Here is a 27,507-nt window from a genome sequence, read left to right on the forward strand (position 1 = left end):
CCCAGCCCATCTGGAAGCAGTTGAGCAGCAGGCGTTTCCTGTGGAGGGGAGGAGAAAGGAAGGGGGGGGCGCAGCTGGAAGGGCAGCCAGCGCCAAGCGGGGAGTCCACAGCCTGCTTCCCCCCCAACCCACCACCTCCTCCCCACCCCCAGCCAGCTCTGACAGGCTCAGCTCAGCGCCCCTCCACCCCCACCCCCGGGTGGGATCACCTGCTGCTGCTGCCCCTGCCACACCCCAGCTAGGAGCAGAGATGGGAGACTAGCCCCAGCTGGGGGGAACAGACAGCAGGGGGGCTGGGAGCCAGGACTCCTGGGTTCGCTCCCCAGCTCTGGGGAGGCCGCAGAATGAAGACACACAGACACATGCGCATGGTGAAGCCCAGCCTGTATTTCTCCACGTACAATAGCTTATTCAATACATTCCAGTCGTACACACCCATCCTCTCGCCAGCAGAAAGCGGCACCCCTGGCCGCCTGTCACCGCTCCCCAGAGCATGGGGGGTACCGCTGAGCACCCCCCCAGAGCTGCCCTACGTGGGACCTAGGAAACAAGGTGTGGGCATCTCTCTGTGCAGACAAAGCACACACTGCCCTGCCCAGTGACCGAGGGGTACCCTGCAGATCAGGGACTGAGCCCCGCTCCAGTCAAGGCCCCCCCAAACTGCTCTCCATGGCCTCAGGTGGGGAATTGGGGTGCCCTGTGCTGCAAAAGTAGGGGCACCCCCCAAACACCACGATCCCTTCCTTGGGGGAGGCTGCAGGCAGGCTCCCACCCTGTGCCATGGCCTGGGGGGAGGGAACAACTCACCCAACAGAGAAGGGATCCCAAACTTTCCTGGGGGGCAGTGGTTCGACCCCATTGCCCTGATGCCTCTCGCCGCCGGGGTCCCATATCCCCATTCCTTACCTTGCCATGACCCCATTTCTCCCCCTCAGTCCCCCCCACAGCTCCCTGACCTCCAAACTCCTCTGTTCCCAACCCCCCCCCCCCACCCAGAGGGGTACAGAGAGTGCCCTAAGCCCAGCCCCCCACCCAGAGGGGCACAGGCAGTGCCCTCAGCCAGACCCCTAGCCTAGGTCCCATCAGTGCCCACTCCCCATGGCGTCTCCATGGCAACCGCCAGCAGCTCCTGGGCCAGTTCCTTGGGGTCACTGGTGACTCGGAGGATCCGCGCCAGCGCGGCCGCTCGGCTGGTGGGCTCCTCTGACGCCCCCAGCAGGACGTAGCGGGCACAGCGCCGCAGCAGCTGCCCCCGGCCCAGCCGCTCCCCGAGCCGGTACAGCTGGTCCAGGCTACCGCCAGGGCGCAGGTACTGCCGGCACAATGCCTCCTCTACCAGCTCCTGCAGCTCGGGCAGCAGGAACTGCTCGGCCACCGCCAGCGTCTGCTCCGCCAGCTCCCCCTCGCTGGGTGGGAACGGGCCCCCCAGGGCCGGGCACAGCTCGCCCCGGCAGCCATGCAGGAAGTGGGTCAGCACCAGAAAGGGGGCAGGCGCCACCCCGTGGATGGGCACCAGGGCCTGGCGCGCCTCAGCAAACCCGCCCGCCAGCATGGCCCGCAGGACGTCGGAGCCGGCGCACGCGGCCTGGCGCGAGGCCAGCACCAGGGCGCCCGAGTCCAACCGGAACTGCAGGTCCGCCCCGCCTGCCTTCACCAGCCGCTCGTAGGGGCACGGCGGGGAGGCTGCCAGCCGGGAGCGCTTGGGGGCGGGCGGGGCAGGGAGGGGGGCGGCAGCACCCAGCAGCAGGGAGAGCGAGTCCACAGCGTAGAAGATGAAGGGCGGGTCGGCACCACGTGTCAAGGCAGCCAGCAGGAGGCGCAGGCCAGAGTGCTCCAGGAGCAGCCTCCGGCAGAGGGACTTCTTCCTGGGGGGGGGGGGGTGTGGAGGGGGGGAGGAAATGGATCAGTCCCCGGATCAGCCCCCTAACCCCCCCCCCCCCCAACCCAATGGGCCCAGGATCTCCCTGGATCAGCCCCACAACCTCCATTCCCACCACCTCCCCTGGAACGGCCTCCTTCCACCAGCTGGGCCCGGCCCCCTCCCCAACCAGCCCCCTAAGCCCCCCAACACCACCACATTCAGCCACACCAGTGCCCGCCCACCACTCACCCCGCCCCCCCCGCAGCACCACCCACCTGCAGATGAGGGGCAGGGCCATGGCACAAGCCACTTGGTCGGCCTCGGCGCCCGAGAGCAGCATGTGAGTGAGGACGCCCGCCCCGAAGGCCGACTCAGCCTGGACGCAGAGATTGCACAGCAGGGTCTCGCCTGGGGAAGGGGCAGCATGTCAGAGCCCGGCCCCTCCCCCAACACAGAGCCCCCATCCCCCCGCCCCCCCAAAACACCCCATGGGATGACAGCTCCTGTGGCACAGCATCCCTCCAAATCCCCCCCACCCCATGGTGCCCAGCCCCCACCGGGCAGCATTCCCAGCCGAGCCCCGCGCCCCGCCACACAGCTCCCCCTAGTGCCACGCTGGGGCACTTTGAACCCCGCAGCGGAAGTACAAGGCTCACCCTGAGGTGGGGAGCAGGAGACCCCGTTAACCTAGAGCAGGGATCGGCAAACTTTGGCATGCGGCCCGGCAGGGAAAGCCGCTGGCGGGCCGGGCCGGTTTGTTTACCTGCAGCGTCCGCAGATTCGGCCGATCACGGCTCCCACTGGCCACAGTTCACTGTGCCAGGCCAATGGGGGCTGCGGGAAGCGGCGTGGGCCGATGGATGTGCTGGCTGTGGCTTCCCGCAGCCCCCATTGGCCTGGCACGGCGAACCACGGCCAGCGGGAACCGCGATCGGCTGAACCTGCGCACACTGCAGGTAAACAAACCATCCCCGCCTGTCAGCGGCTTTCCCTGACGGGCCGCGTGCTGAAGGTTGCCGATCCCTGACCTAGAGCAAACCCCAGTTCCCTCAGTAGTGGGGGCGGGGTGTCACCGGGTTAGGGCTACCGGAGAGAGGATCCCAATACTCCGGGGACAAAGTGCTCTCACACTGGGATGCTGGGAGCCCCGTAATGCAGCAGGGTGACCCCCACAGCCCAGGACTGGGGCGCTCACCTACCCCTGGGGCGCAGCAGGGGGATCCCCATGCCCCGGGACTCAGCAGGGGGGAGGACTCACCCAACTCCTTGAACCTCCTGCCATGCCGGTGCCCGCTGCCCGGAGTTCTGGGGGTCTCTTGTCCCACAGCGGCAGCCTCCTCTGGGGGCACGCCCAGCACCAGCCAGGCCCGCAGCAGGGAGGGGGCGTGGCAGCGCACGAAGGCCTCCAGGCAGACGGGGTTGCACGTGAGCCGGTGCAGCAGCCGCAGGCAGCGGGGTAGCGGGGCGGGGGCTCCGGTGACATAGGCCAGCAGCCCCCGCAGCACCGGGCCCGTCACCAGGCTGCGGCTGGGATCCTCGGCTTGGGAGAAGCGGGAGAGCAGCAGCAGGGCGGGCGCCTCGGGGGCCGATAGCTCCTCCTCCCCACCCCACAGCAAGAACTGCGGGGCCAGGACCTCGCCCGGGGGGCGGAACGGAGCCGGAGTGCAGGGGGCCGCGTCCGGATGGGGACGTGATTTGCCGCGGCGCCGCGAGGAGAAAGCAGTGGGCTGGGGCTCCAGGAAGTCATTGGCAGTCCCAGTAGGAATCGGAGAAACCAGACGTAGATCCTTGGAAATTGGGCTCGGTGCCGGATCGGACCGGCTGGTCCCAGTGGGAATTGGTGACATTGGATGCAGATGCTCAGGAATGGGGCTCGGTGCCAGATCGGACTGGCTGGCATCGGTGGGAATTGGTGACACCGGATTCAGATGCTCGGGAACGGGGCTTGGTGCCCGATCAGACCGGCTGGCCCCAGCGGGAATTGGTGACACCGGATTCAGATGCTCGGGAACGGGGCTTGGTGCCTGATCAGACCGGCTGGCCCCGGCGGGAATTGGTGACACTGGATTCAGAAGCTCGGGAACGGGGCTTGGTGCCCGATCAGACCGGCTGGCCCCAGCGGGAATTGGTGACACCGGATTCAGATGCTCGGGAATGGGGCTTGGTGCCCGATCAGACCGGCTGGCCCCGGCGGGAATTGATGACACTGGATTCAGATGCTCGGGAACGGGGCTTGGTGCCCGATCACAACAGCTGGCCCCGGCGGGAATTGGTGACACCAGAAGCAGACGCTCAGGAAAGGGGCTTGGTGCCCCATCAGACTGGCTTGTCCCGGCGGGAATTGGCGGTGCCAGCGCTGGGCCTGGCTCGTCTGATGGTTCCATGACGTGCCAGCCAGGCCCGGCTGGAACCAGCATGCCTGGACACAACTCTTCGGTGGCTGCCGCAGCCGGGAACCGTGCTGGATTTTGCAGGTCAGTCAGAGCGAAGTTTGGCGGGAGCTCCTCATTCGGGGTCGCCGACAGCAGCAACGGAGCCTGCAGGTTCCGGGCGCTGCCGGCAGCATCCAGTGCAATCTGTGCCGGATGATCTTTCCTGGTCCCAGTGGACTTTGGTGTAGCCAGCAGCACCACGGGAGCTGCGCTGTGGTCACCCGTTCTGGCAGGATTTGGCAATGCCGTATGGTGCCTGGCAGCCAAATCTGGTGCCGTGCCTGGCAGTAACTCTGCTGGATGGTGCCTGTCAGCTCTGGCTGTAGCCAAACGTGCCACGACTGGTGCCTCGGCATCTGGCGTCTCTGCCACATGGCTCCCATCAGCCACGGTTGAGTCCGGCTCTGCCACGGGTGCCAAGCACTGCACCCTGGCAGCCGGATCCAGCGACGGAGGAGCTAAGCAGGTGGGCGAGCCCAGCCCCGCAGGCAGCCGGCCAGGCCCCGGCGTGTCGTCCTGCAGCTCGAGGGTGGGGCTGAGGGAGCCGTCGGGGGACCACTGCGGGGACAGGTCGCCGGGACTGGCAATGTAACCCTCGGAGAGCAGCCAGGACCTGCGGCAAGAGGGAAGGAGTGAGAGCCGGGGTGGGGGTCAAGCAAGCCCTGAGTACAGGGAGGAAGGGGGAACCAAGGGAGCCCAGAGCAAGCAAGCAGGAACAGGGAAAGGAGACGAGCTAGTGAGCCAGGAGCACTGGAGCAAGCAGGGGGCAGGGAAACCAGGGGAGCCCCGGGGCCGGCAGGGAGCACTAGGGAGTGGGGAGGAGAACCCCTCAAGCGAGCCCCAAGTGCACCGGGAGAGATGCTCACCTGAGTCTCTGGAAGCTGGATGACTCCCCTTCTGGTGCCCCGCTCTCCCGTCGCCCCTCGGGGGGGAAGTCAAAGGAGGCAGCGTCCCGCTCGTCCTCGCTGTCTCCCTCCTCTTCCTTGTCCTCCTCCTCGCAGCGCGCAGCCCACTGGCCCTGGGCCACCAGCCGCTCCACAAGCAGGGCCACCAGCCCGCCGGCCTGCAGAACCTCCAGCGCCTCCTGGTCGTAGAAGAAGGCCACAAAGGCCACGACCACGCGGGCGTGGCAGCCTCGCTGGCGCCCATCCTGCAGCAGCGCCAGCAGCAGCTCTAGCCCGCCGGCCTCCCGCACCCGGCTGCGGTTCATTGCCTCCCGGCACAGCAGGCACAGCGCCCTGACCAGGGGCTGCAGGATGGCACCGGCGGCTCCCGCCCCGCGCCGGCGCTGGATCTCCCCAACCAGCACCGCCACGCCCCCGGCATTGCCCACCGCCGGCCGCAGCATCCCCTGCAGGCAGAGATTGGACAGCGCCGAGACGGCCGCCTCCCGCACCGCCCGCTTGCTGTGCCCAGCTAACGCCACCAGGGGCGCCACCCCGCCCCCCAGGCTTAGCTGCTCGGCGCAGTCCCGGCTGCAGCCCTTGGTGAGCTCTAGCAGGGCCCGGGCAGCCGCAGCAGCCAGGGCGGGGTCGTCGGGGCTGGCAGCCAGGCGCTCGGAGATGACCCGCACTGCGCCCTGCTGGGCCAGCGCCAGACGGTGCGCTGGGGTGGCACCCAGGTTGCGCAGGGCCCGAATGATGCTCTGTAGGCACTCGCTGTCCTGGGAGCTGGCAAGGACTTGTACCAGGGGTGCCACCGTGCCTGGGAGGGAGCGGAGAGAGAAAGGGGGTTAGTGAGCCCCAAACCCAGAGAATGAACCCCAATCACCCCCTCCCAGGTCAGCAGGGGACTCCCCAGTATGGAGGTGAACCCCAACATGGCTCCTCTCTGGTATGGGGTGAACCCCACAAGGGATCAGAGGGTGTTCCCCAATATAGGAGTGAACCCCATTATCCCCCAGGTCAGCAGGGCACTCCCCGGTATGGGGGTGAGCCCCAATATTACCCCCATGCAAGGAAGCAGAGGGGAGCTCCCTGTATGGAATGATTCCCATTACCCCAGCCCAGGTCACAGGGGATGCCCAGTATGGGGTGAGCCTCAGTACTACCCTTCGGCTAGCAGGGTCAGAGGGGCTCCCCACTATGGGTCAAGAATCCCAGTTCCTAGTCTTCCCCCACCCTCCTTTCGCAGGTTGGCAGGGGGGGGGCATGACCCCACTCACCGGCATCATGGATAGCCTGCAGGTTCTCTACATCAATGGCCAGGTTGCCCAGGGCCCGTGCTGTTCGGTTGTGGATACTTTCGACTCCAAGCGATTTCAGGATCATAACTGGGGAGAGAAATCATCTATGAACCATGGTGAGTGCATCATCCCTCGCACAGAACTGAGATGTAGCCACCTCTGGGGTGCATCACAGGGGCTGTTTATCCAGGGATCTCTCGTCCAGTGATGAGATGCAGCCACCTCTGGGGTGGAACACGGGGACTGTTTATACAGTGATCCCTTGTCCGGTGCTGAGATGTAGCCGCCTCTGGGGTGGAACACGGGGGCTGTTTATACAGTGATCCCTTGTCCGGTGCTGAGATGTAGCTGCCTCTGGGGTGGAGTAGGGGGACATGAGAACACAAGGTAGTTCCACCCCAAGGAGAGATGGAGGGGGCACAGGACCGGACCACCAATGGGGACGCATGCATGCACGGGGGGAACGCCGAGCCACACCATACCCAGCGAAGGGAGAAATCAAGGCATAGCACTATTGCGGCACAAATGGGGGGGCCCAAATTCCACAATGGGGGAGTACAGGGGCCCCAGATGCTACCTCCCAGGGCAGGCAGGTGCAGGGTAACCCTGGACTGTGCCATGGGGGCTCGGCGGGGAACATCACACTCAACTCCAGCCTGGCAGGTACAGAGAATCCTGAAACATGCCACTTGGGGGGAGGGGGGGGGCACCCTGGACAGTCCCATTTCAGCTCGGTGGGATTTAAGCTGCACCTCCAGGCTAACAAGTTCAAGGAGAACGCAGACTGTACCACTTTGGCCCGGCCCCAGAGGCCTGGTCATTGCAGGGTAACCCCAGACCATACCACTACATCTCAAGGGGACCACAGACAGTACCATTTCGGCTGGGGGGGGGGACCCAGGTTTCACCCCCAGGCCTGGCAGAAGCAGTGTAACCCCAGACTGTGCCACTCTGGCTCGGGGGGACCCAAGCTGCACCCCCAGGCCTGGCAAGAGTAGGGTAACCCTGGACTGTACCACTCTGGCTCGGGGAACCCAGGCTGCACCCCCAGGCCTGGCAGATGGCCCCGGACCATACCATTTCGCGTCGGGGATTCCCCGCCGCGTCACTCACCCAGCGAGGGGATCCCCCCCAGCTCCCGCACCTGGGCCCGGCTCCCCCCCTCGGTGCAGCAGTTGCCCAGGATGCTGAGGGCCAGGTCGAGGGTGCGGCGGGGCCGGAGGGCCCCAGCCAGGAGCCCCAGCAGGGGCCCCAGCCCCCCGCGGGCCCGGAACCGCTCGATCCCGCCGGGCTGCTTGATGTGCCAGGTCCGCAGGGCCAGCAGGGCCCGGCCCAGCCCGGGCTCGGCCCCGCCCCGCAGCTGGGCCAGGCAATAGCCCAGCGACTCGGCGGGGCAGCTGCCCCCGGCTGCGGCGGCCATCGCGGGAGAGGCCCAAGGGCAAGAGCAACGGGGGAAGGGGGAGCCTTGAACGGGGTCCGGCCCCGGGGCATCGTGGGAGTTGTAGTTCGGGCCCCCCCAGGGACTGCGCTAAAGGCGACCGGAGGAACTACAACTCCCATGAGGGGCGGCGCCGGCGCGGGGAGAGCGCGATGCATTGTGGGGGCTGTAGTTCTGCTGCCCACGGGAGCTAAAGGGAAAGGACTACAGCTCCCAGAAGGCATAGCGCCGCCGGGGGGCGGGGCAGGGAGCAATCCTCACCTCAGCTGGGGGAGTGGGTGCGGGGGCTGTTACACTGCCCTGGGGTCTCCCATCTACCTGGCGCTGACGAGTGGGGAGGAGTCAACAGGGAGCCACAGAGAACCAGTGGGCGGGGTCAGAATGTTAAATAGCTGCTGTCACCCACCCTAGAGCTGGCTGCATGATGCTAACTTTAATCCAGGAGCCAGCACTCCTGGGTCCTGTCCCCGGCTCTAGGCAGCCTGGGGAGTGGGTTCGAGGGGGCGTGGGAGCCAGGACTCTTGGATTCTGTCATTGGCTGACTGGCTGACTCCCTTCCCCTGTTGGTGCCTCACTTTCCCCACATGCAACACCAGGAGAAGATGCCCGACTGCAGTGGGGAGCAAACTTACTATAGGCAGGGCTGAAAGCCCAGCTAGGCATCAGCACCACACGCACTGGGTGTGGGGCCCACAGGTTGGGGCGGGGCAGCTGCACCCTAGGCTCCTGTTTGGCACCAGTTCCCCGACCATTGCATCAGGGAGTTGGGAGGAACCGCAGAGAAGACGGGAACCCACTGCCCCAGGGTATGATCATAGACTCATAGGGTTAGAAGGGACTGTAAGCGTCATCTGGCCTAACCCCCTGCAGGTGCCCAATAGACCCCACTCCCCTGCCAGAACCGGGGATAGAACCCAGGAGTCCTGGTTCCCATGCCCCCTCCAAACCACTAGACCCCATCCCTATCATCTCTTCTCCCCGAGGGCGCTAACCCCTCAGGGGCGCTGGGCCCCTGGAGAGAGACAGGGGTTATAAGCAAGGACAGCATGACCTCTGTCTGCACCACCCCCAGGCCTGTTGGGGTGAAGCGCAGCAGAGTTTACACTGTCAGCAGCTGCCTGTTTATAGGCTCCCAGCTAGGAGAGGAAGACACTTCCCTCTGGGTACAGCACAGACCAGTTCCCACAAGCTGGCCCAGTTATCCAAACTGGTTCCCAGTCAGACTTGTGGATGCTACAGACAAAGAGAGAGAGTCCTCTGTCCCCTGTCCCCACATGCCTTTGAGATCTGAGCCCCCCAACCCCAATTGGCCCTGAGTCTAGACCCCCTGGTTTAACTCATTGGACCCCACTCCCCACCCACAGCTCTGAGGAGAACCCAGGAGTCCTGACTCCCCACCCTCCCCCATCCCACTCACTACACTAACCCACTAGACCCTGCCCCCCATTCATGACTGTCATGGTCAGTACAGGTCACAGTGGGGAAGCAGCCAACCTTGCGAATTTAAAATCCTTGGTTGGGGCCGTGGCGTGTCATCAAAATGATCTGGCCTCGCCCTCCTGCCCTGTTTCCAGAGAGTCCCAGCGATGCCACGTCTCCAGGCTAGAGAACCAGTCGGGGCAGGGGTGCAGGATAGAGACCAACTTTGACCCTTCTTGCACCCCGTCCTGGGACCAGGATACCTGGTTCTCTCCCCGGCTCTGGGAGGGGAGTGGGGTCTAGTAGGTGAGATGGGAGGTTGTGAGTGAGGACTCCTGGGTTCTAGCCCCAGCTGAGGGGATCAAGGAAGTCTTCTGGCTCCGGGAGACCTGTGGGTATTCCCCACCTGTCGAGCAGGGTGTACGAACGACACCAGCCCGACGCTGTTGTGAGTCAGTCCCAGCTGGTAGCGTTGGGAATGAGAAGCTGTAAACCCAGGAAGCACGGTTGCTCCATCCGCCCAGCTTGAGTTTCAGCAGATGGGGAAACAGATCAGGGTATCATGGGGTGACGGGAGATGACATCAGCATCTTCGCCTTGCACAACCCTCAGGGGGCTATGAACACACCTGGCTGTTCAGTAGAGGGGGCTGGCCCAATGCCCCAGAGCAGCACTAGGGGGCACTGTGCTGCAGGGAGCAGAGTGGGGGCTCAATAGAGGGCACTCTCCCACTGTAGTCAGTCTGACCCCAAAGCCCCAGTGCAGCACTAGGGGGTGCTGTGGTGCAGGGAGTGGAGTGGGAGGGGCTCAATAGGGGGCGCTCTCTATCCTCTGAGTGCCAATAGCGGAGGGTGGCAAAAATCTAGTCTAATAATTTAGGGGTGGGGGCTGAGAGCCAGGGTGCCTGGGTTCTGTCCTCAGCTCTGACAGGGGAGTGGGATCTAGTGGCTTAGAGCAGGGGGGACTCCTGTCCTGGGTTCCATCCCCAGCTCCAGGCGGGCAACACCGGACAGTGGTTCAGGGACATCCGCTCACCCCGAGGTGCCCTTCCAGCAGCGGGGGACGTGCTCTGCCCCACGCTGGGCTGCCCTGTGTCACTTCCTTCTTGCGCCATCTCCCCCGCACAGCCCTTCCAAGAAGAGCGAGAGTTGAAATGGGCATCTGGGGCCAGCTCCCCCCACAGGGGGTGCCCACAGCCTCCCAGGGGGTGGCCCTGGCACCGGGGGCTGGTGCTCTAAGGGAGACACACCCAGGCTGGCGCCCCTTTCTCCTCTTTCCCACCGTCCCCCTCTTTCCTTCCCTCCTTTCTCTTTCTGCTCCCTGGTTTTCTCTCTCCCTCCCTCCCACACCTCCCTCTGTCCCTGCCCCACTCCTTGGATGTAACTCATCCCTTCCCCGTAATTCCACCCCCAGCCGCTCTGGGCTGGGCTGGGCTGGGCAGGGCTGGGCTGGGCGGTGACCCCGTGTATATAAGGAGCTGTGAGGAGCCTTCACCCCTGCAGTGTGACCTTCCCCCACCAGGCACAGCGCAGGTGAGAGCTGCTCGCTGCTGAGCATCCCTAGGGGCCCGTCCCCTCTAGGGGCGCCAGCTCCAGGGGTGGGAAATGGGGCATGGGGCCCGTCCCCTCTAGGGTCACCACCTCCAGGAGTGGGAAATGGGGCATGGGGCCTGTCCCCTCTAGGGGCACCACTGGCCCGGGGGTGGGAAATGGAGCATGGGGCCCGTCCCCTCTAGGGTCACCACCTCCAGGAGTGGGAAATGGGGCATGGGGCCCGTCCCCTCTAGGGGCACCACTGTCCCAGGGGTGGGAAATGGGGCACGTGGCCCGTCTCCCCCAGGGGCGCTACTGGCCCTAGGTGTGGGAAATGGAGCATGGGGCCCGTCCCCTCTAGGGCACCGGCTCCGATCTGGCCCCAGAGTGGGGCCTGGCTGGCTCAGGGCAGGGGAGTTGAATCCAGTCTCTACAATCCTTCCTCCAGGTTGCTCTCAGCAGGTGACATCGGAGACATGAATCTCGCCTGGGTACCGCACCTCATTGTCCTGGGAACGCTGCTGGGAGCCGGCTACACCAGTACCGATACGGCAGGTAAACGCTGCTCCCCAGCCCGCCCCTGATCCTGCTCTAAAGTGACCCTCCCTGCTGGGGCCAAGCCCAGGGGAGGGGGCAGCAGGATGTGGTTATTTATTGGCCACCTCCCAACTCTGACCCCCTCCCACACCTCTCTCTCTCTCCTGCAGATACCTGGTGCTACGAAGACCCAAAATGCGGTAAGAGAATCCATCCATCCCCTGCGACACAGACATCCACTCTCTGACCTCACCCAGTGCGAGAGTTAATTACAATTTCCCCACATTTGGATGGGTGGGGAAACTGAGGCACAGAGAAGGGAAGGGTCAGCATCCCAGAGCCAGGGATAGAACCCCGGAGTCCTCACTCCCAGCCCCAGCCCCAGCCCCCTGCTCTAAACCACAACCCCCTCCCAGAGCTGTGTGTAAAACCCAAGAGCCTCCCCTGCTCTAACTCACTAGACCAGAGGTAGGCAACCTATGGCACGCATGCCGAAGGCGGCACGCGAGCTGATTTTCAGTGGCACTCACACTGCCCAGGTCCTGGCCACCGGTCCTGGGGGCTCTGCATTTTATTTTGATTTTAAATGAAGCTTCTTAAACATTTTAAAAAACTTATTTACTTTACATACAACAATAGTTTAGTTATATATTATAGACTTATAGAAAGAGACCTTCTGAAAACGTTAACATGTATTACTGGCATGCGGAACCTTAAATTAGAGTGAATAAATGAAGACTCGGCACACCACTTCTGAAAGGTTGCCAACTGCTGCACTAGACAGCATTCCCCGGCCCTAGCTGCAGAAAGAACCCAGGAGTCCTGACTCCCAGTTCCCCCACTTTATCCCACCAGACAGGGCCGCTCAGAGGGGGGGCAAGTGGGGCAATTTGCCCCAGGCCCCCAGCCCCGGAGGGGCCACCACGAGAATATAGTATTCTATAATATTGCAACTTTTATTTATGGAAGGGGCCCCTGAAATTGCTATGCCCTGGGCCCCCGAATCCTCTGGGCAGCCCTGCCACCACAGCCCACTCCCCTGCCAGAGGCAGGGACAGAACCCAGGAATCCTGACTCCGGGACTAAAATTTGCATCATGCAGCCACCTCTGGGGTGGGTGACAGCAGCTGATTAACATTCTGACTCCTGCTCCATTTCCTTCCTTCCCCCTCCCTGTTGGCTCCTCCCCTCTCGGCAGGTCCAGAGACATGGGCAGCTCTGGGGCACTGTAACGGCACCAGGCAGTCCCCGATCAACATCGTCACCCCTGCGGCTGTCCACAATCCCCACCTGGGAGCTGTGTCCCTCGCTGGCTATGGGGATGCTAGGAAGCTTATCTCCATGGAAAACACGGGGAAGACAGGTAGGTACAGGCTGCCCCCTAAAGCGAGCACCCTGCTGCCGTGCCGGATGCCGGGGTCCCAGAGCCAGAACTAGGCATTTTAGCACCTGTGGTGAGCAAACATATTTGTGCCCCCCAGAGGCATCACATGGGGGGGCAGGCAGGGGGCCTGTGGCCCTCCGCCCCCCCTCCCCCAGATTTTGCCTTCCATTTAGCACAGAAGGGAAGAGGAGCTGTGCCCCCACCCTGCCTGGGGAGCACCTGACCATGCAGAGGTGGCCTGGCTCGGTGCACAGGGCATGGGGGGGCCGCCTGGCAGCCAGCCAACATCCCGGCTCCCACAGCTCAGAGAGCCAGGGGCCCACCAGCTTCTGATCCGCTGGCTCCTGGCAGGAGGCGACAGTTTTCAAACACTGGGGCCTGGCTGGCGGCCCCGCTCACCCCGCCCATGTTACAGCCCTGCTGGGTCCCATTCCCCACCCTGGTCTCTCCCCCAGGGGTGAGTGCCCAGCGCTGCCTCTCCGGATGCCTGGGTCCCATTCCCTGTGTTGGTCTCTTTCCCCTCCCTACAGTGTACGTGCATTTAGCGGATGGGCTCCATCTCAGCGCCCAGGGGCTCCCAGCTATCTACACAGCCAAATCCTTCCACCTCCACTGGGGCCAGGGGGCAGCCCGGCCTGGCTCAGAGCATTTCATCAATTACAAAAGTTTCTCCATGGAGGTGAGAGAGGCGGGGGCGCAGCGCTGGCCCCAATGCCCCAGTGCAGAGCTAGGGGGTGCTGTGCGGTCTGGAGAGGGCTGGGGGGGCACAGCAGGGGGCGCTGTGCTGCAGGGAGCAGGCGGGGGGCTCAGCAGAGGGCGCTGTGCTGCAGGGGGCGGGCGGGGGGCACAGCAGGGGGCGCTGTGCTGCAGGGGGATAGGCGGGGGGCTCAGCAGGGGGCGCTGTGCTGCAGGGGGCGGGCGGGGGGCTCAGCAGGGGGCGCTGTGCTGCAGGGGGCGGGCGGGGGGCTCAGCAGGGGGCGCTGTGCTGCAGGGAGCGGGCGGGGGGCTCAGCAGGGGGCGCTGTGCTGCAGGGGGCGGGCGGGGGGGTCAGCAGGGGGCGCTGTGCTGCAGGGAGCGGGCGGGGGGCTCAGCAGGGGGCGCTGTGCTGCAGGGGGCGGGCGGGGGGCTCAGCAGGGGGCGCTGTGCTGCAGGGAGCGGGCGGGGGGCTCAGCAGGGGGCGCTGTGCTGCAGGGGGCAGGCGGGAGGCTCAGCAGGGGGCGCTGTGCTGCAGGGAGCGGGCGGGGGGCTCAGCAGGGGGCGCTGTGCTGCAGGGGGCGGGCGGGGGGGTCAGCAGGGGGCGCTGGGCTGCAGGGAGCAGGCAGGGGGCTCGGCAGGGGGCGCTGTGCTGCAGGGAGCGGGCGGGGGGCTCAGCAGGGGGCGCTGTGCTGCAGGGGGCGGGGGGGTCAGCAGGGGGCGCTGGGCTGCAGGGAGCGGGCAGGGGGCTCGGCAGAGGGCGCTGTGCTGCAGGGAGCGGGCGGGGGCTCAGCAGGGGGCGTTGTGCTGTAGGCGGTGGGCGGGGCCTCAGCAGGGGGCGCTGTGCTGGAGGGGGTGGGCGGGGGATGAGCAGGGGTTGCTGTCCTGCAGGGAGCAGGCAGGGGCTCTGTAGGGGGTGCTCTCTAATTTTTCTCTCTCTCCCCCTTTAGCTCCACATTGTTCATACCAAGAATAACCTGAGCATGGCTGACGCCCTCAAGGATCCCGAGGGAATCGCTGTGCTGGCCTTCTTCCTCCAGGTGAGGCAGTGCGGGGCCATGAGCCCGGACTCCTGGGTTCTATGCCCAGCTTGGGACAGGGAGCAGGGTCTAGTAAGTTAGAACAGCGGGGGCTGGGCATCAGGACTCCTGGGTTCTCTGGTGGGAAGTGGTATCTAATGATTCGAGGAGGGACTGGAGTCTTACTCTGAGTCACTCTATGACTCCCAGCCCTCCCCACGCCTCAGTTTCCCTATTTGTTGTACTCATGTGAACTTGTCCTTCAGGCAACAGCCCACACACGCCCCTCCCACTCCTGGGATTCCTTCACCCGGCATTTGAAGGACGTGGCTCTGAAGGGTGAGTATCCCCTGAACTGGGGTGCGGAAGAGGTGGATTACGGCTGGCCTAGCATTGGGGCTGGGGACAGTACAGCTCTGTGCCGCCAGGGGGTGAGAGAGAGAAATGGATTAGAGGAGGGGAGTGGGGGCGAGGAGTCCAGGCTACTGGGTTCTGTCCCTAAAGCTGGGAGGAGAGTGGGATCTAGTGGGTTAGAGCAGGGGGGTTGGGAGCTAGGACTCCTGGGTTCTATCCCCAGCTCTGCGAGGGGCCGAGTTGGGTCCTCACTCTCCCTCTGCCCCTCCAGGGGAGGATACGGATCTGGATGGCTCCTTCTCCCTGCGGGAGCTCCTGGGCTCGGTGGATCTAGCCCGCTATTACCGCTACCACGGCTCCCTCACCACCCCCAACTGTGACGAAGTCGTGGTCTGGACTGTCTTCCCCGACCCCATCCTGGTGCCTCCTGGCGTGGTGAGTGTGTGGCACTCTCCTGTTCAAACCCCCACTCTCTCTGCTCCAAAGTGATCACCATCAGAACCTTCTCAGTTCTCTCCATTGATGGGGTGTCCTCCTCTCCACTCAGTAGGGCACCCCAAGTTTGCCTCCCCCCTCAATTTGCTCCTCCCCCACTAATCTGTCTCCCTCCCCGCAGGTGGCTGCGTTCCCCTCCATCCTCAACTCCACAGACTCAGATGCTGGGCCTCGGTTGCAGAACAACTACCGGCCTCTGCAGAGCCTTGGGGATCGCCAAGTGCAGGCCTCGGCGGCCCTCCGAGTCGCCCCCAGCTCCTCTTCCACCCCGCGGCCTGCAGCCTTGATCCCTCTGCTCATCAGTACCGCAGCAATCGCCTGGCACCTATAGGGGGACAAAGCCAGACACCTGGAGGCTGGACCTAGGCATGGGGTGTGCTGGGAGCCTGGACTCCTGGGTTCCATCCCTGGTTCAGCCACAGACTCCCTATGTGACCGTCATCAAGCACCATCCCGCTCTTGGCCTCAGTTTCCCCATTTATAAAATAGGGATAGGTTTTGCTTCACAGTCCTGGAGTCAGCATTGATTACAGTCCTCTTGGAGACTGGGTGGGAACACACCCTTCAGCTAATATAACTCAGGAAGAATGGATCGCAAGCCCCCCACCACCAGGAGTTTGGACTGAGTGGGCAGAGGGGCTGTGACGTTGCACTCCATTTGTTTTATAAAAGTATGCTTATGAATGTAAATATGATGTAACTGGAATATGGTTTATGAAAAAAGGTCTTTTGTAAGGTATCATTACAAAGGTTATAACCTACTGAATGTGTTCATCCTATTTGTATGCATGTATCATTCTTGTATCTGAAGCTAGAAATATGAAGTATAACTCTGAGGTCCTATTGTAATTATGCAAAGTGTGGGCCATTAATGGTGGTTTAGAATCTTGATGGCTCCCATTGACTAGGACAATTGGTTGTAGATGGTTTATTTACCTGCAAGCCTTCCTGTGTAGTATGGGCCAGCCCCTGGGTAATGAAGAATGAGGTCTTACAGGACATTTGACCATGTCACATGATACTGGAATCCATCTTAAATCTGGTGCTTTTCCATTTAGAAGGAGGGGTGGGGACCCAGAAAGACAAAAGATTCCCGCCTTGTGCCAAAGCTATAAAAGGGGATGGAACAGGACAAAGAAGGCCAGTCATGAGAACAGCCCTGCTTACCACCTAAGTCTGCCGGTCATGAGAAAGCCCCTGTTTTCCACCTAAGATGTCTCCTGGAACTAACAAGGACTGTACCAGGGGAAAAGATTGGGCCCAGGTTACAAAGGAGTCTAGTCTGTGAAAGAAGCTCATTGGAACATCTCTGAGGGTGAGATATTCCCTGTAATCAGTTTCTTAATGTATTAGGCTTAGACTTGCGTGTTTTTGCTTTAATTTGCTTGATGACTTTGTTCTGTCTGTTATTACTTGAAACCACTTAAATCCTATTTTTTATACTTAATAAAATCACTTTTGTTTATTAATGAACCCAGAGTAAGTGATTAATACCTGGGGGAGCAAACAGCTGTGCACATCTCTCTATCAGTGTTATAGAGGGCAGACAATTTATGAGTTTACCTTGTATAAGCTTTATACAGAGTAAAATAGATTTATTTGGGGTTTAGATCCCATTGGGGTCTGGGTGCTGGAGATAGGAAACCTGCTGAGCAGTTTTTGGAGAAAGTTGTAGCTCTGGGGGAGTGGTTCAGACCTGGGTCTGGGTTGCAGCAGGCTTGCGTGTCTGGCTCAACAAGGCAGGGTTCTGGAGTCCCAAGCTGGCAGGGAAAACGGGCTCAGAGGTGATTTCAGCACATCAGGTGACAGTCCCAAGATGATCCCTGTGACTGAACCCGTCATGGGGTTTTGCTGAGTAGTATGTGTATGTGTCCATCCGTCTGTCCTACTGCCCCCTGCTGGAGGGATGAGCCCTGCTCTGTGTGTGTGTGAAAGGAAAACACATAGAAAAGAGAGAGAAGCAGAGGCAAAAAGCAAGAAAGCCAGGTGTGATATCTTCCAGGATTAACTCATCCTGTGGAAAATGTGGGGACAGTGTTCAGTATATGGGCTCCCTGCAGCTGTTGGCTCTCCCCAAGGCACAGAAGCCCAGAGGACAGTGCAGCCCTGAAACAATCAGTCCCCCTTGCCCCTGTGCTTACTCGCCATTTTGGGGCTCCTTTGGGTTATGTGCGCTCGCTTTGGGACGGGCAAATTCTGCTATTGTGTACACTGTACTTGTCTTTAAATACGGCCGAATCATTGCTCTGTCTAGTATGAACAATGCTGCCTCTGTTAACTGTTGCATTTTGGCTTTACAGAAGCAACCTTGAGATCCCAGCCGTCCTTGTTGTCACCGGCCGAAAGACTGCAAAGAATTAGGAGGGGTCCGCGAAGAACCCAAGAGGACCTGCTGCATGAAGTCATGGAGCTCTCCCTTACTGAAAATCAAAAAGTACAGGAGTGGCGGGAGAGTGAAAGGAGGCTCTGCCAGCAGAATGCGGATCTCCGGCACCAAAGCACGGAGCGGCTCCTAAGCATTGTGGAGCGCCAAGTGGACTCAATCCAGGTGCTCGTAGCAATGCAGATGGAGCAGATCCACGCCCACCCTCCCCTGTAGCCCTTGTCCTAAAACTCTTTCCCTTGTGCCCCCATATCACCACCAACCCACTTCCCCAAACATCCAGTTTCTTATCACCAGCAGCTGCCTCGAACACCTGTAGCTTCACCACCCAGCCCTGCAAACTACAACCCTTATCCACTGCACTCACCGCCCATCACCATGCATTTTAGCCAGCCTGAAGTGCAGCACTCATTACACAACACTCCAGGGAGGAAGGCTGAATATGATAACAGAACCCAACCTCTTTCAATTCACTGGGCTTTGGAACCCATGTCCCTTGCCTAGCAAGCGTTACTTAGTTAGGGCGAGTCCCTCCATCATAAAATGCCAAGTACAGTTCTACTGTCCTTGATTCACATAACCAGGATAACACTTTATTACTCCTGCCCCAATAACAAACAGACTGGGGATCCCACAGCAGCCAAAGTTACAATTTGGGCAAGCAGTCCATCATGCTAGACAGGGTGGGTGTGCCCGTGCAAACGAGATCAGCCCCTGAAGTCCTTTTCCACAGCTCACCACCAGATGTCAGGGGAGAGCTCATTCTGACTCTACTTATTGCATTAAGAAAAGATACCGTAGCCCAGGAAAGCAACAGGCATTGCAAGTCAGTGCATCATATGCAGCAAACACGGATGCCTGCTAGCATTGGAACCTCTGCACTTCACTCCCGTGCAGGCCACCAAACATTATTGGTGCCTTTCAACATCAAATTGCTCCCTCAAGGCATCCCTAATCCTTACAGCCCCGCGCTGGGCCCCTCTAATAGCCCTGCTCTCTGGCTGTTCAAATTCAGCCTCCAGGTGTTGAACCTCCGTGGTCCATGCCTGAGTGAAGCTTTCACCCTTCCCTTCACAAATGTTATGGAGGGTACAGCATGTGGATATAACCATGAGGATGTTGTCATCGGACAGGTCCAGCTTCCTATACAGACAGCGTCAGCGGCCCATTAAACAGCCAAAAGCACACTCAACAGTTGTTCTGCACCGACTCAGCCTGTTGTTGAACCGCTCCTTGCTGCTGTCTAGGCTCCCTGTGTAGGGTTTCATGAGCTATGGCATTAAAAGGTAAGCAGGGTCTCCAAGGATCACAATGGGCATTTTGACTTCCCCTACGGTGATCTTCTGGTCTGGGAAGAAAGTCCCGGCTTGCAGCTTCCTGAACAGGCCTGTGATCCGAAAGATGCGTGTGTCTTACAAAGGTTAGAACCAACTGAATATATTCCTCCTACTTGTATGCATGTATCATTCTTGTATCTGAAGCTAGAAATATGAAGTATAACTCTGAGGTCCTATTGTAATGAGCCATTAATGATGGTTTAGAATCTTGATGGCTCCCATTGACTAGGACAATTGGTTGTAGATGGTTTATTTACCTGCAAGCCTTCCTGTGTACGTATGGGCCAGCCCCTGGGTAATGAAGAATGAGGTCTTACAGGACATGTGACCATGTCACATGATACTGGAATCCATCTTAAATCTGGTACTTTTCCATTTAGAAGGAGGGGTGGGGACCCAGAGAGACAAAAGATTCCCGCCTTGTGCCAAAGCTATAAAAGGGGATGGAACAGGACAAAGAAGGCCAGTCATGAGAACAGCCCTGCTTACCACCTAAGTCTGCTGGTCATGAGAAAGCCCCTGTTTTCCACCTAAGATGACTGCTGGAACTAACAAGGACTGTACCAGGGGAAAGGATTGGGTCCAGGCTACGAAGGAGTCTAGTCTGTGAAAGAAGCTCATTGGAACATCTCTGAGGGTAAGATATTCCCTGTAATCAGTTTCTTAATGTATTAGGCTTAGACTTGCGTGTTTTTGCTTTAATTTGCTTGGTGACTTACTTTGTTCTGCCTGTTATTACTTAAATCCTATTTTTTATACTTAATAAAATCACTTTTGTTTATTAATGAACCCAGAGTAAGTGATTAATACCTGGGGGAGCAAACAGCTGTGCATCTCTCTCTATCAGTGTTATAGAGGGCAGACAATTTATGAGTTTACCCTGTATACGCTTTATACAGAGTAAAATGGATTGATTTGGGGTTTGGATTGAATTGGGAGCTGGGCGTCTGGGTGCTGGAGATAGGAAACCTGCTGAGCAATTTTTGGTGAAAGTCTGCAGCTTTGAGGGCGTGGTTGAGACCTGGGTCTGGGCTGCAGCAGGCTAGCGTGTCTGGCTCAACAAGGCAGGGTTCTGGAGTCCCAAGCTGGCAGGGAAAATGGACTCAGAGGTAATTTCAGCACATCAGGTGACAGTCCCAAGAGGTGCCTGTGACCAAACCCATCACAGGGGGGTTTGCTGAGTGGTGTGTATGTGTGTCCATCCGTCTGTTCTACTAACCCCTGCTGGAGGGGTGAGCCCTGCCTTGTGTGTGTCCATCCGTCTGTCCTACTGCCCCCTGCTGGAGGCGTGAGCCCTGCTTCATGTGTGTGTGTACATCTGTCTGTCTTACTGCCCCCTGCTGGAGGAGTGTACCCTTCTCTGTGTGTGTGTATGTGTGTGTGTGTGTGTGTGTGTGTGTGTCCATCCATTTGTCCTACTGCCCCCTACTGGAGGAGTGAGCCCTGCTCCATGTGTGTGTGTCCATTTGTCTATCCTCCTGCCCCCTGCTGGAGGAGTGTACCCTTCTGTGTGTGTGTGTGTCCGTCCACCCGTTTGTCCTACTGCCCCCTGCTGGAGGGATGAGCCCTGCCCGGTGTGTGTGTGAAAGGAAAACACATAGAACAGAGAGAAGCAGAGGCAAAAAGCAAGAAAGCCAGGTGTGACCGAGACGGTAATTTCCTGCAATACCCTGGACAAACCTTACTGAAGTACCCTAGAAGTTCATGGTATTAAACAGGCAGATGTTTCCGAATTCTTGTGGGATTAGCGCATGGACCCGCTCTAGAGGGAGCCTGGCTAACGTAAACTCTGGGAAGTGTTTGAAAGACTCTGGAACAACTGGTGCCGGCCCAATGCCCCAGAGTGGCACTAGGGGGCACTGTGCTGCAAGGAACAGAGTGGGGGCTCAATAGAGGGCGTTACCCCATTGTCATCAGTCTGACCCCAAGGCCCCAGTGCAGCGCTAGGGGGTGCTGTGCTGCAGGGAATGGGGTGGGAGGGGCTCAATAGGTGGTGCTCTCTATCCTCTGAGTGCCAATCACTGAGGGCAGTGGTTCAGGGACATCCGCTCACTCCAAGGTGGGTGCGAGGTGCCCTTCCAGCAGCGGGGGACGTGCTGTGCCCCATGCCGGGCTACCCTGTGTCACTTAGTTCTTGCGCCATCTCTCCCGCACATCCCCTCCAAGAAGCGTGAGAGTCGACGTGGGTATCTGAGGCCAGCTCCCCCCACAGGGGGTGCCCATGGCCTCCCAGGGGGTGGCCCTGGCACTGGGGGCTGGCACCCTAAGGGAGACACACCCAGGCTGGGGTCCCTTTCTCCTCTTTCTCACCGTCCCCCTCTTTCCTTCCCTCCTTTCTCTTTCTGCTCCCTTATTTTCTCTCTCCCGCCCTCCCTCACCTCCCTCTGTCCCTGCCCCACCCCGTGGATGTAACTCATCCCTTCCCTGTAATTCCACCCCCGGCCACACTGGGCTGGGCAGGGCTGGGCTGGGCGGTGACCCCGTGTATATAAGGAGCTGTGAGGAGCCTTCACCCCTGCAGTGTGACCTTCCCCCACCAGGCACAGGGCAGGTGAGAGCTGCTCGCTGCGGAGCATCCCCAGGGGCCCGTCCCCTCTAGGGGCGCCACTGGCCCGGGGGTGGGAAATGGAGCATGGGGCCCGTCCCCTCTAGGGGCACCACTGTCCCAGGGGTGGGAAATGGGGCACGTGGCCCGTCTCCCCCAGGGGCGCTACTGGCCCTAGGTGTGGGAAATGGAGCATGGGGCCCGTCCCCTCTAGGGCACCGGCTCCAGGAGTGGGAAATGGGGCATGGGGCCTGTCCCCTCTAGGGTCACCAGCTCCCGGGGTGGGAAATGGAGCATGGGGCCCGTCCCCTCTAGGGCACCGGCTCCGATCTGGCCCCAGAGTGGGGCCTGACTGGCTCAGGGCAGGGGAGTTGAATCCAGTCTCTCCAATCCTTCCTCCAGGTTGCTCTCAGCAGGTGACATCGGAGACATGAATCTCGCCTGGGTACCGCACCTCATTGTCCTGGAGACGCTGCTGGGAGCCGGCTACACCAGTACCGATACAGCAGGTAAATGCTGCTCCCCAGCCTGCCCCTGATCCTGCTCTAAAGTGACCCTCCCTGCTGGGGCCAAGCCCAGGGGAGGGGGCAGCAGGATGTGGTTATTTATTGGCCACCTCCCAACTCTGACCCCCTACCCCACCTCTCTCTCTCTTCTGCAGATACCTGGTGCTACGAAGACCCAAAATGCGGTAAGAGAATCCATCCATCCCCTGCGACACAGACATCCACTCTCTGACCTCACCCAATGCCGGAGTTAATTACTGTTTTCCCACATTTGGATGGGTGGGGAAACCGAGGCACAGAGACGGGCAGTGTCAGCGTTCCAGAGCCAGGGATAGAACCCAGGAATCCTCACTCCCAACCCCACCCCCCTGCTCTAAACCACAAGACTCCAACCCCCTCCCAGAGCTGTATGTAAAACCCAGGAGACTCTCCTGCTCTAACTCACTAGACAGCATTCCTCGGCAGTAGCTGCAGCAAAGACCCAGGAGTCCTGATTCCCATTTCCCCCACTTTATCCCACCAGAGCCCACTCCCCTGCCAGAGTCAGGGACAGAACCCAGGAATCCTGACTCCAGGTCTAAAATTTGCATCATGCAGCCACCTCTGGGATGGGTGACAGCAGCTGATTAACATTCTGACTCCTCCCCCATTTCCTTCTCTGGCCCTTCCCCCTCCCTGTTGGCTCCTCCCCTCTCGGCAGGTCCAGAGACATGGGCAGCTCTGGGGCACTGTAACGGCACCAGGCAGTCCCCGATCAACATCGTCACCCCTGCGGCTGTCCACAATCCCCACTTGGGGGCTGTGTCCCTCGCTGGCTATGGGGATGCCAGGAAGCTTATCTCCATGGAAAACAAGGGGACGACAGGTAGGTACAGGCTGCCCCCTAAAGCGAGCACCCTGCTGCCGTGCCGGATGCCGGGGTCCCAGAGCCAGAACTAGGCATTTTAGCACCTGTGGTGAGCAAACATATTTTTGCCCCCCAGAGGCATCACATGGGGGGGCAGGCAGGGGGCCTGTGCCCCCCCACCCGATTTTGCCTTCCATTTAGCAGAGAAGGGGAGAGGAGCTGCCTGGGGAGCACCTGGCCGTGCAGAGGTGGCCTGGCTCAGTGCACAGGGCATGGGGGGGCCGCCTGGCATCCAGCCAGCACCCCAGCTCCCACAGCTCAGAGAGCCAGGGGCCCACCAGCTTCTGATCCGCCGGCTCCTGGCAGGAGGCGACAGTTTTCAAACACTGGGGCACACCTGGGTGACTGCCCCGCTCACCCCGCCCATGTTACAGCCCTGCTGGGTCCCATTCCCCACCCTGGTCTCTCCCCCAGGGGTGAGTGCCCAGTGCTGCCACTCCAGACGCCTGGGTCCCATTCCCTGCATTGGTCTCTCTCCCCCCCTACAGTGGAGGTGCATTTAGCGGATGGGCTCCGTCTCAGCGCCCAGGGGCTCCCAGCTATCTACACAGCCAAATCCTTCCACCTCCACTGGGGTCAGGGGGTAGCCCGGCCTGGCTCAGAGCATTTCATCAATCACAAACAGTTCTCCATGGAGGTGAGAGAGGCGGGGGCGCAGCGCTGGCCCCAATGCCCCAGTGCAGAGCTAGGGGGCGCTGTGCGGTCTAGAGAGGTCTGGGGGGGCACAGCAGGGGGCGCTGTGCTGCAGGGGGCAGGCAGGGGGCTCAGCAGGGGGCGCTGTGCTGCAGGCGGTGGGCGGGGGGCACAGCAGGGGGCGCTGTGCTGCAGGGGGCAGGCAGGGGGCTCAGCAGGGGGCGCTGTGCTGCAGGCGGTGGGCGGGGCCTCAGCAGGGGGCGCTGTGCTGCAGGGGGCGGGTGGGGGGCTCAGCAGGGGGCGCTGTGCTGGAGGGGGTGGGCGGGGGATGAGCAGGGGTTGCTGTCCTGCAGGGAGCAGGCAGGGGCTCTGTAGGGGGTGCTCTCTAATTTTTCTCTCTCTCCCCCTTTAGCTCCATATTGTTCATACCAAGAACAACCTGAGCATGGCTGACGCCCTCAAGGATCCCGAGGGAATCGCTGTGCTGGCCTTCTTCCTCCAGGTGAGGCAGTGCGGGGCCATGAGCCCGGACTCCTGGGTTCTATCCCCAGCTCTGGACAGGGAGTGGGGTCTAGTAAGTTAGAACAGCGGGGGCTGGGCATCAGGACTCCTGGGTTCTCTGGTGGGAAGTGGTATCTAATGATTCGAGGAGGGACTGGAGTCTTACTCTGAGTCACTCTATGACTCCCAGCCTCCCCACGCCTCAGTTTCCCTATTTGTTGTACTCATGTGATCTTGTCCCTCAGGCAACAGCCCACGCACGCCCCTCCCACTCCTGGGATTCCTTCACCCGGCACTTGAAGGACGTGGCTCTGAAGGGTGAGTATCCCCTGAACTATGGTGTGGGAGTGGTGGATTACGGTTGGCCTAGCATTGGGGCTGGGGGCAGTACAGCTCTGTGCCACCAGGGGGCGAGAGAGAGAAATTGATTAGAGGAGGGGAGTGGGGGCGAGGAGTCCAGGCTACTGGGTTCTGTCCCTAAAGCTGGGAGGAGAGTGGGATCTAGTAGGTTAGAGCAGGGGGGTTGGGAGCCAGGACTCCTGGGTTCTATCCCCAACTCTGGGAGGGGCTGAGCTGGGCACTCACTCTGCCTCTGCCCCTCCAGGGAAGAAAACAAATCTGGACGGCTCCTTCTCCCTGCGAGGGCTCCTGGGCTCGGTGGACCTAGCCCGCTATTACCGCTACCAAGGCTCCCTCACCACCCCCAACTGTGACGAAGTCGTGGTCTGGACTGTCTTCCCCGACCCCATCCTGGTGCCTCCTGGCGTGGTGAGTGAGTGTGAGTGTGGGGGTGGGGGGAAGGGAGGGAGTCAGGACTCCTGGGTTCTCTCCCCAAGTCTGAGAGGGCAGTGGGGCCCAGTGGGTTAGAGTGGAGGGGCCTGGGAGTCAGGACTCCTGGGTCCTTTTTCCACCTCACCTCTGCTCTGCTGTTCAAACCCCCAGTCTCTCTGCTTCAAAGTGAACCCCATCAGAACCTTCTCAGTTCTCTCCATTGATGGGGTGTCCTACTCTCCACTCAGTAGGGCACCCCAAGTTTGCCTCCCCCCTCAATTTGCCCCTCCCCCACTAATCTGACTCCCTCCCCGCAGGTGGCTGCGTTCCCCTCCATCCTCCGCTCCACAAACTCAGATGCTGGGCCCCGGCTGCAGAACAACTACCGGCCTCTGCAGAGCCTTGGGGATCGCCCAGTGCAGGCCTCGGCGGCCCTCCGAGTCACCCCCAGCTCCTCTTCCACCCCACGGCCTGCAGCCTTGATCCCTCTGCTCATCAGTACCGCAGCAATCGCCTGGCACCTATAAGGGGACAGAGCCAGACACCTAGAGGCTGGACCTAGGCAAGGGGGGTGCTTGGAGCAGGGCCGCCTAGAGGGGGGGCAAGTGGGGCAATTTTCCCCAGGCCCTGGGCCCCACAGGAGCCCCACGAGCCCTGGCCAAGAATCCCTTTCCTCACCCAGCGGCAGTCCGGGTCTTCGGCGGCATTTCGGTGGCGGGTCCTTCAGTGCTGCCGAAGACGCGGCGCGCATGAAGGGCCCCCCGCTGCCGAAATGCCGCTGCCGCCGCAGACTTGGAGCGCCACCCGGTGAGTACAAGTTCCCCCGCTTTGCCCCAGGCCCCCTGAATCCTCTGGGCGGCCCTGGCTGGGAGCCTGGACTCCCTGGTTCAGCCACAGACTCCCTATGTGACCGTCATCAAGTGCCATCCCCGCTCTAGGCTTCAGTTTCCCCATCTATAAAATAGGGATAGGTTTTGCTTTACAGTCCTGGAGACAGCATTGCTCACAGTCCTCTTGGAGACTGGGTGGGAACACACTCTTCAGCTAATATAACTCAGGAGGACTGGATCGCAAGCCCCCCACCATCAGGGGTTTGGACTTAGTGAGTAGTGTGTGTGTGTGTCCATCTGTCTGTCCTACTGACCCTTGCTGGAGTGATGAGTCCTGCTCTGTGTGTGTGTGTGGATCTCTCTGTCCTACTGCCCCCTGCTGGAGGGATGAGTCCTGCTCTGTGTGTGTGTGTGGATCTCTCTGTCCTACTGCCCCCTGCTGGAGGGATGAGCCCTGCCCCGTGTGTGTGTGAAAGGAAAACACATAGAACAGAGAGAGAAGCAGAGGCAAAAAGCAAGAAAGCCAGGTGTGACCGAGACGGTAATTTCCTGCAATACCCTGCACAAACCTTACTGAAGTACCCTAGAAGTTCATGGTATTAAACAGGCAGATGTTTCCGCATTCTTGTGGGATTGCATGGACCCGCTCTAGAAGGAGCCTGGCTAACGTAAACTCTGGGAACTGTTTGAAAGACTCTGGAACAACGGGCCAGCTAAGGATGAACTGTCAGTTGAGTGGGATCCCTAGGAGATACTTCGGAGGACGGGAAGGCAACGTCTCACCTCCAGAGGAGAAACCCATTGTCGGCTGATCTTCTGCTATGGGAGGACAAGACCTGAGCCCTGAGCTGGATAAAAGGAGGGACTCAGATTCCGGGGAGTTCTTCTTCTGAGCTAACAGCTGTTATGAACTTGTGACCACAGACAAACCCCCGGGTGTGCCTTAAAAACCTTCCCAAGCCCTGCTTGGGGTTCGGGTCATCTCTGGGTAGCTTATTTGCACGCGTGTAGGTTCTTGTGTTGTTCTCAATACGTTTTCTCTGTAACGCTTTCACCTTAAGAATAAATGTGCTTGCTGGGTGGTGACTTACCTGTGGGCACTGATGCTGGTTACAGCCTCTGAGGAGAAGGCAACGCAGGCCTGCAGAGACGGTCTGGCCTGCTGGTGAATTCACAGTGTAGGCAGGGAATTGTGCAGCCTGGAAATACCCAGGAGGAAACGAGACACAGGTGTGTGTCCAGGAGAGGTGACGGCTGAGGAGCTGGGAGCCTCGAATGGGAGCCCTTGCTGGACCATATGGGGGAAATACAGGTGCAGTTGCCCTGACCTGGGACACCAAGCAGAGCCCTGTGAGCTGAGTGTGACCCAGGGAAAAGCCAGAGAGCGCTCTTGGGTCTGTTGGCTAAAGCAGCTTGGGGCTAGAAGCTGAGAAGCAGCTCCTTAGGCCTCGGCTACACTTGCAAGTTAGAGCGCATTAAATCAGCCCCGGGCGCCATAACTCCTGAGGCGTCCACACTGGCAAGGCACGTAGAGCGCCCGGACCCCGCGGCTGGAGCGCCCCTGGTAATCCACCTCCACGAGAAGCATAGTGCTTGCTGCACCCCAGCAGGAGTGCCTCAGCACCAGTGTGGACGCCCTGGTCTGTTAATGCGCTCGCCTCCAGAAGTGTCCCACAATGCCTGTTCTAGCCACTCTGGTCATCACTTTGAACTCTACTGCCCTGCCCTCAGGTGACCAACCGTCA

The 27,507-nt window shown here is 60.5% G+C and overlaps 3 protein-coding genes across 3 annotated transcripts; 2 read left to right on the forward strand and 1 right to left on the reverse strand.

The window, feature by feature from the left end:
* Positions 1-1,072: 1,072 nt before the first annotated feature.
* ARMC5 (armadillo repeat containing 5) lies at positions 1,073-7,898 on the reverse strand. Its single transcript, XM_065402760.1, has 7 exons — positions 7,592-7,898; positions 6,458-6,565; positions 5,160-5,997; positions 4,174-4,906; positions 3,120-3,885; positions 2,137-2,269; positions 1,073-1,865 (listed from the first exon to the last, which is right to left on the reverse strand). Exons 1-7 carry the CDS (start codon positions 7,896-7,898, stop codon positions 1,073-1,075), a joined length of 3,678 nt encoding a protein of 1,225 aa, XP_065258832.1.
* Positions 7,899-11,343: 3,445 nt separating this feature from the next.
* On the forward strand, positions 11,344-15,680 carry LOC135877364 (carbonic anhydrase 4-like). The gene is made up of 8 exons (XM_065402792.1): positions 11,344-11,422; positions 11,575-11,604; positions 12,603-12,767; positions 13,319-13,467; positions 14,432-14,521; positions 14,767-14,839; positions 15,126-15,289; positions 15,471-15,680. The coding sequence occupies exons 1-8, from the start codon at positions 11,344-11,346 to the stop codon at positions 15,678-15,680; spliced, it is 960 nt and encodes a 319-aa protein (XP_065258864.1).
* A 6,364-nt stretch (positions 15,681-22,044) lies between these two features.
* Positions 22,045-25,459, forward strand: LOC135877363 (carbonic anhydrase 4-like). Its single transcript, XM_065402790.1, has 8 exons — positions 22,045-22,123; positions 22,276-22,305; positions 22,821-22,985; positions 23,516-23,664; positions 24,073-24,162; positions 24,407-24,479; positions 24,766-24,929; positions 25,250-25,459. The coding sequence occupies exons 1-8, from the start codon at positions 22,045-22,047 to the stop codon at positions 25,457-25,459; spliced, it is 960 nt and encodes a 319-aa protein (XP_065258862.1).
* Positions 25,460-27,507: the final 2,048 nt, after the last annotated feature.

Source organism: Emys orbicularis, chromosome 4 (genome assembly GCF_028017835.1).
Source record: "Emys orbicularis isolate rEmyOrb1 chromosome 4, rEmyOrb1.hap1, whole genome shotgun sequence".
Lineage (NCBI taxonomy): Eukaryota > Metazoa > Chordata > Testudines > Emydidae > Emys > Emys orbicularis.

What these genes read in the sequence shown, in the direction of transcription:
- ARMC5 (XM_065402760.1), bottom strand. Translation starts at nt 7,898, where the DNA reads ATGGCCGCCGCAGCCGGGGGCAGCTGCCCCGCCGAGTCGCTGGGCTAT. An exon ending in GGGGGGGATCCCCTCGCTGG is followed by an intron (nt 6,566 to 7,591) that starts GTGAGTGACGCG and finishes TTCTCTCCCCAG; the next exon opens with TTATGATCCTGAAATCGCTT. An exon ending in GGACAAGCCAGTCTGATGGG is followed by an intron (nt 3,886 to 4,173) that starts GCACCAAGCCCC and finishes CGGTCTGATCAG; the next exon opens with GCACCAAGCCCCGTTCCCGA.
- LOC135877364 (XM_065402792.1), top strand. Translation starts at nt 11,344, where the DNA reads ATGAATCTCGCCTGGGTACCGCACCTCATTGTCCTGGGAACGCTGCTG. An exon ending in GGAAAACACGGGGAAGACAG is followed by an intron (nt 12,768 to 13,318) that starts GTAGGTACAGGC and finishes CCCTCCCTACAG; the next exon opens with TGTACGTGCATTTAGCGGAT. An exon ending in GAAGGACGTGGCTCTGAAGG is followed by an intron (nt 14,840 to 15,125) that starts GTGAGTATCCCC and finishes CTGCCCCTCCAG; the next exon opens with GGGAGGATACGGATCTGGAT.
- LOC135877363 (XM_065402790.1), top strand. Translation starts at nt 22,045, where the DNA reads ATGAATCTCGCCTGGGTACCGCACCTCATTGTCCTGGAGACGCTGCTG. An exon ending in GGAAAACAAGGGGACGACAG is followed by an intron (nt 22,986 to 23,515) that starts GTAGGTACAGGC and finishes CCCCCCCTACAG; the next exon opens with TGGAGGTGCATTTAGCGGAT. An exon ending in GAAGGACGTGGCTCTGAAGG is followed by an intron (nt 24,480 to 24,765) that starts GTGAGTATCCCC and finishes CTGCCCCTCCAG; the next exon opens with GGAAGAAAACAAATCTGGAC.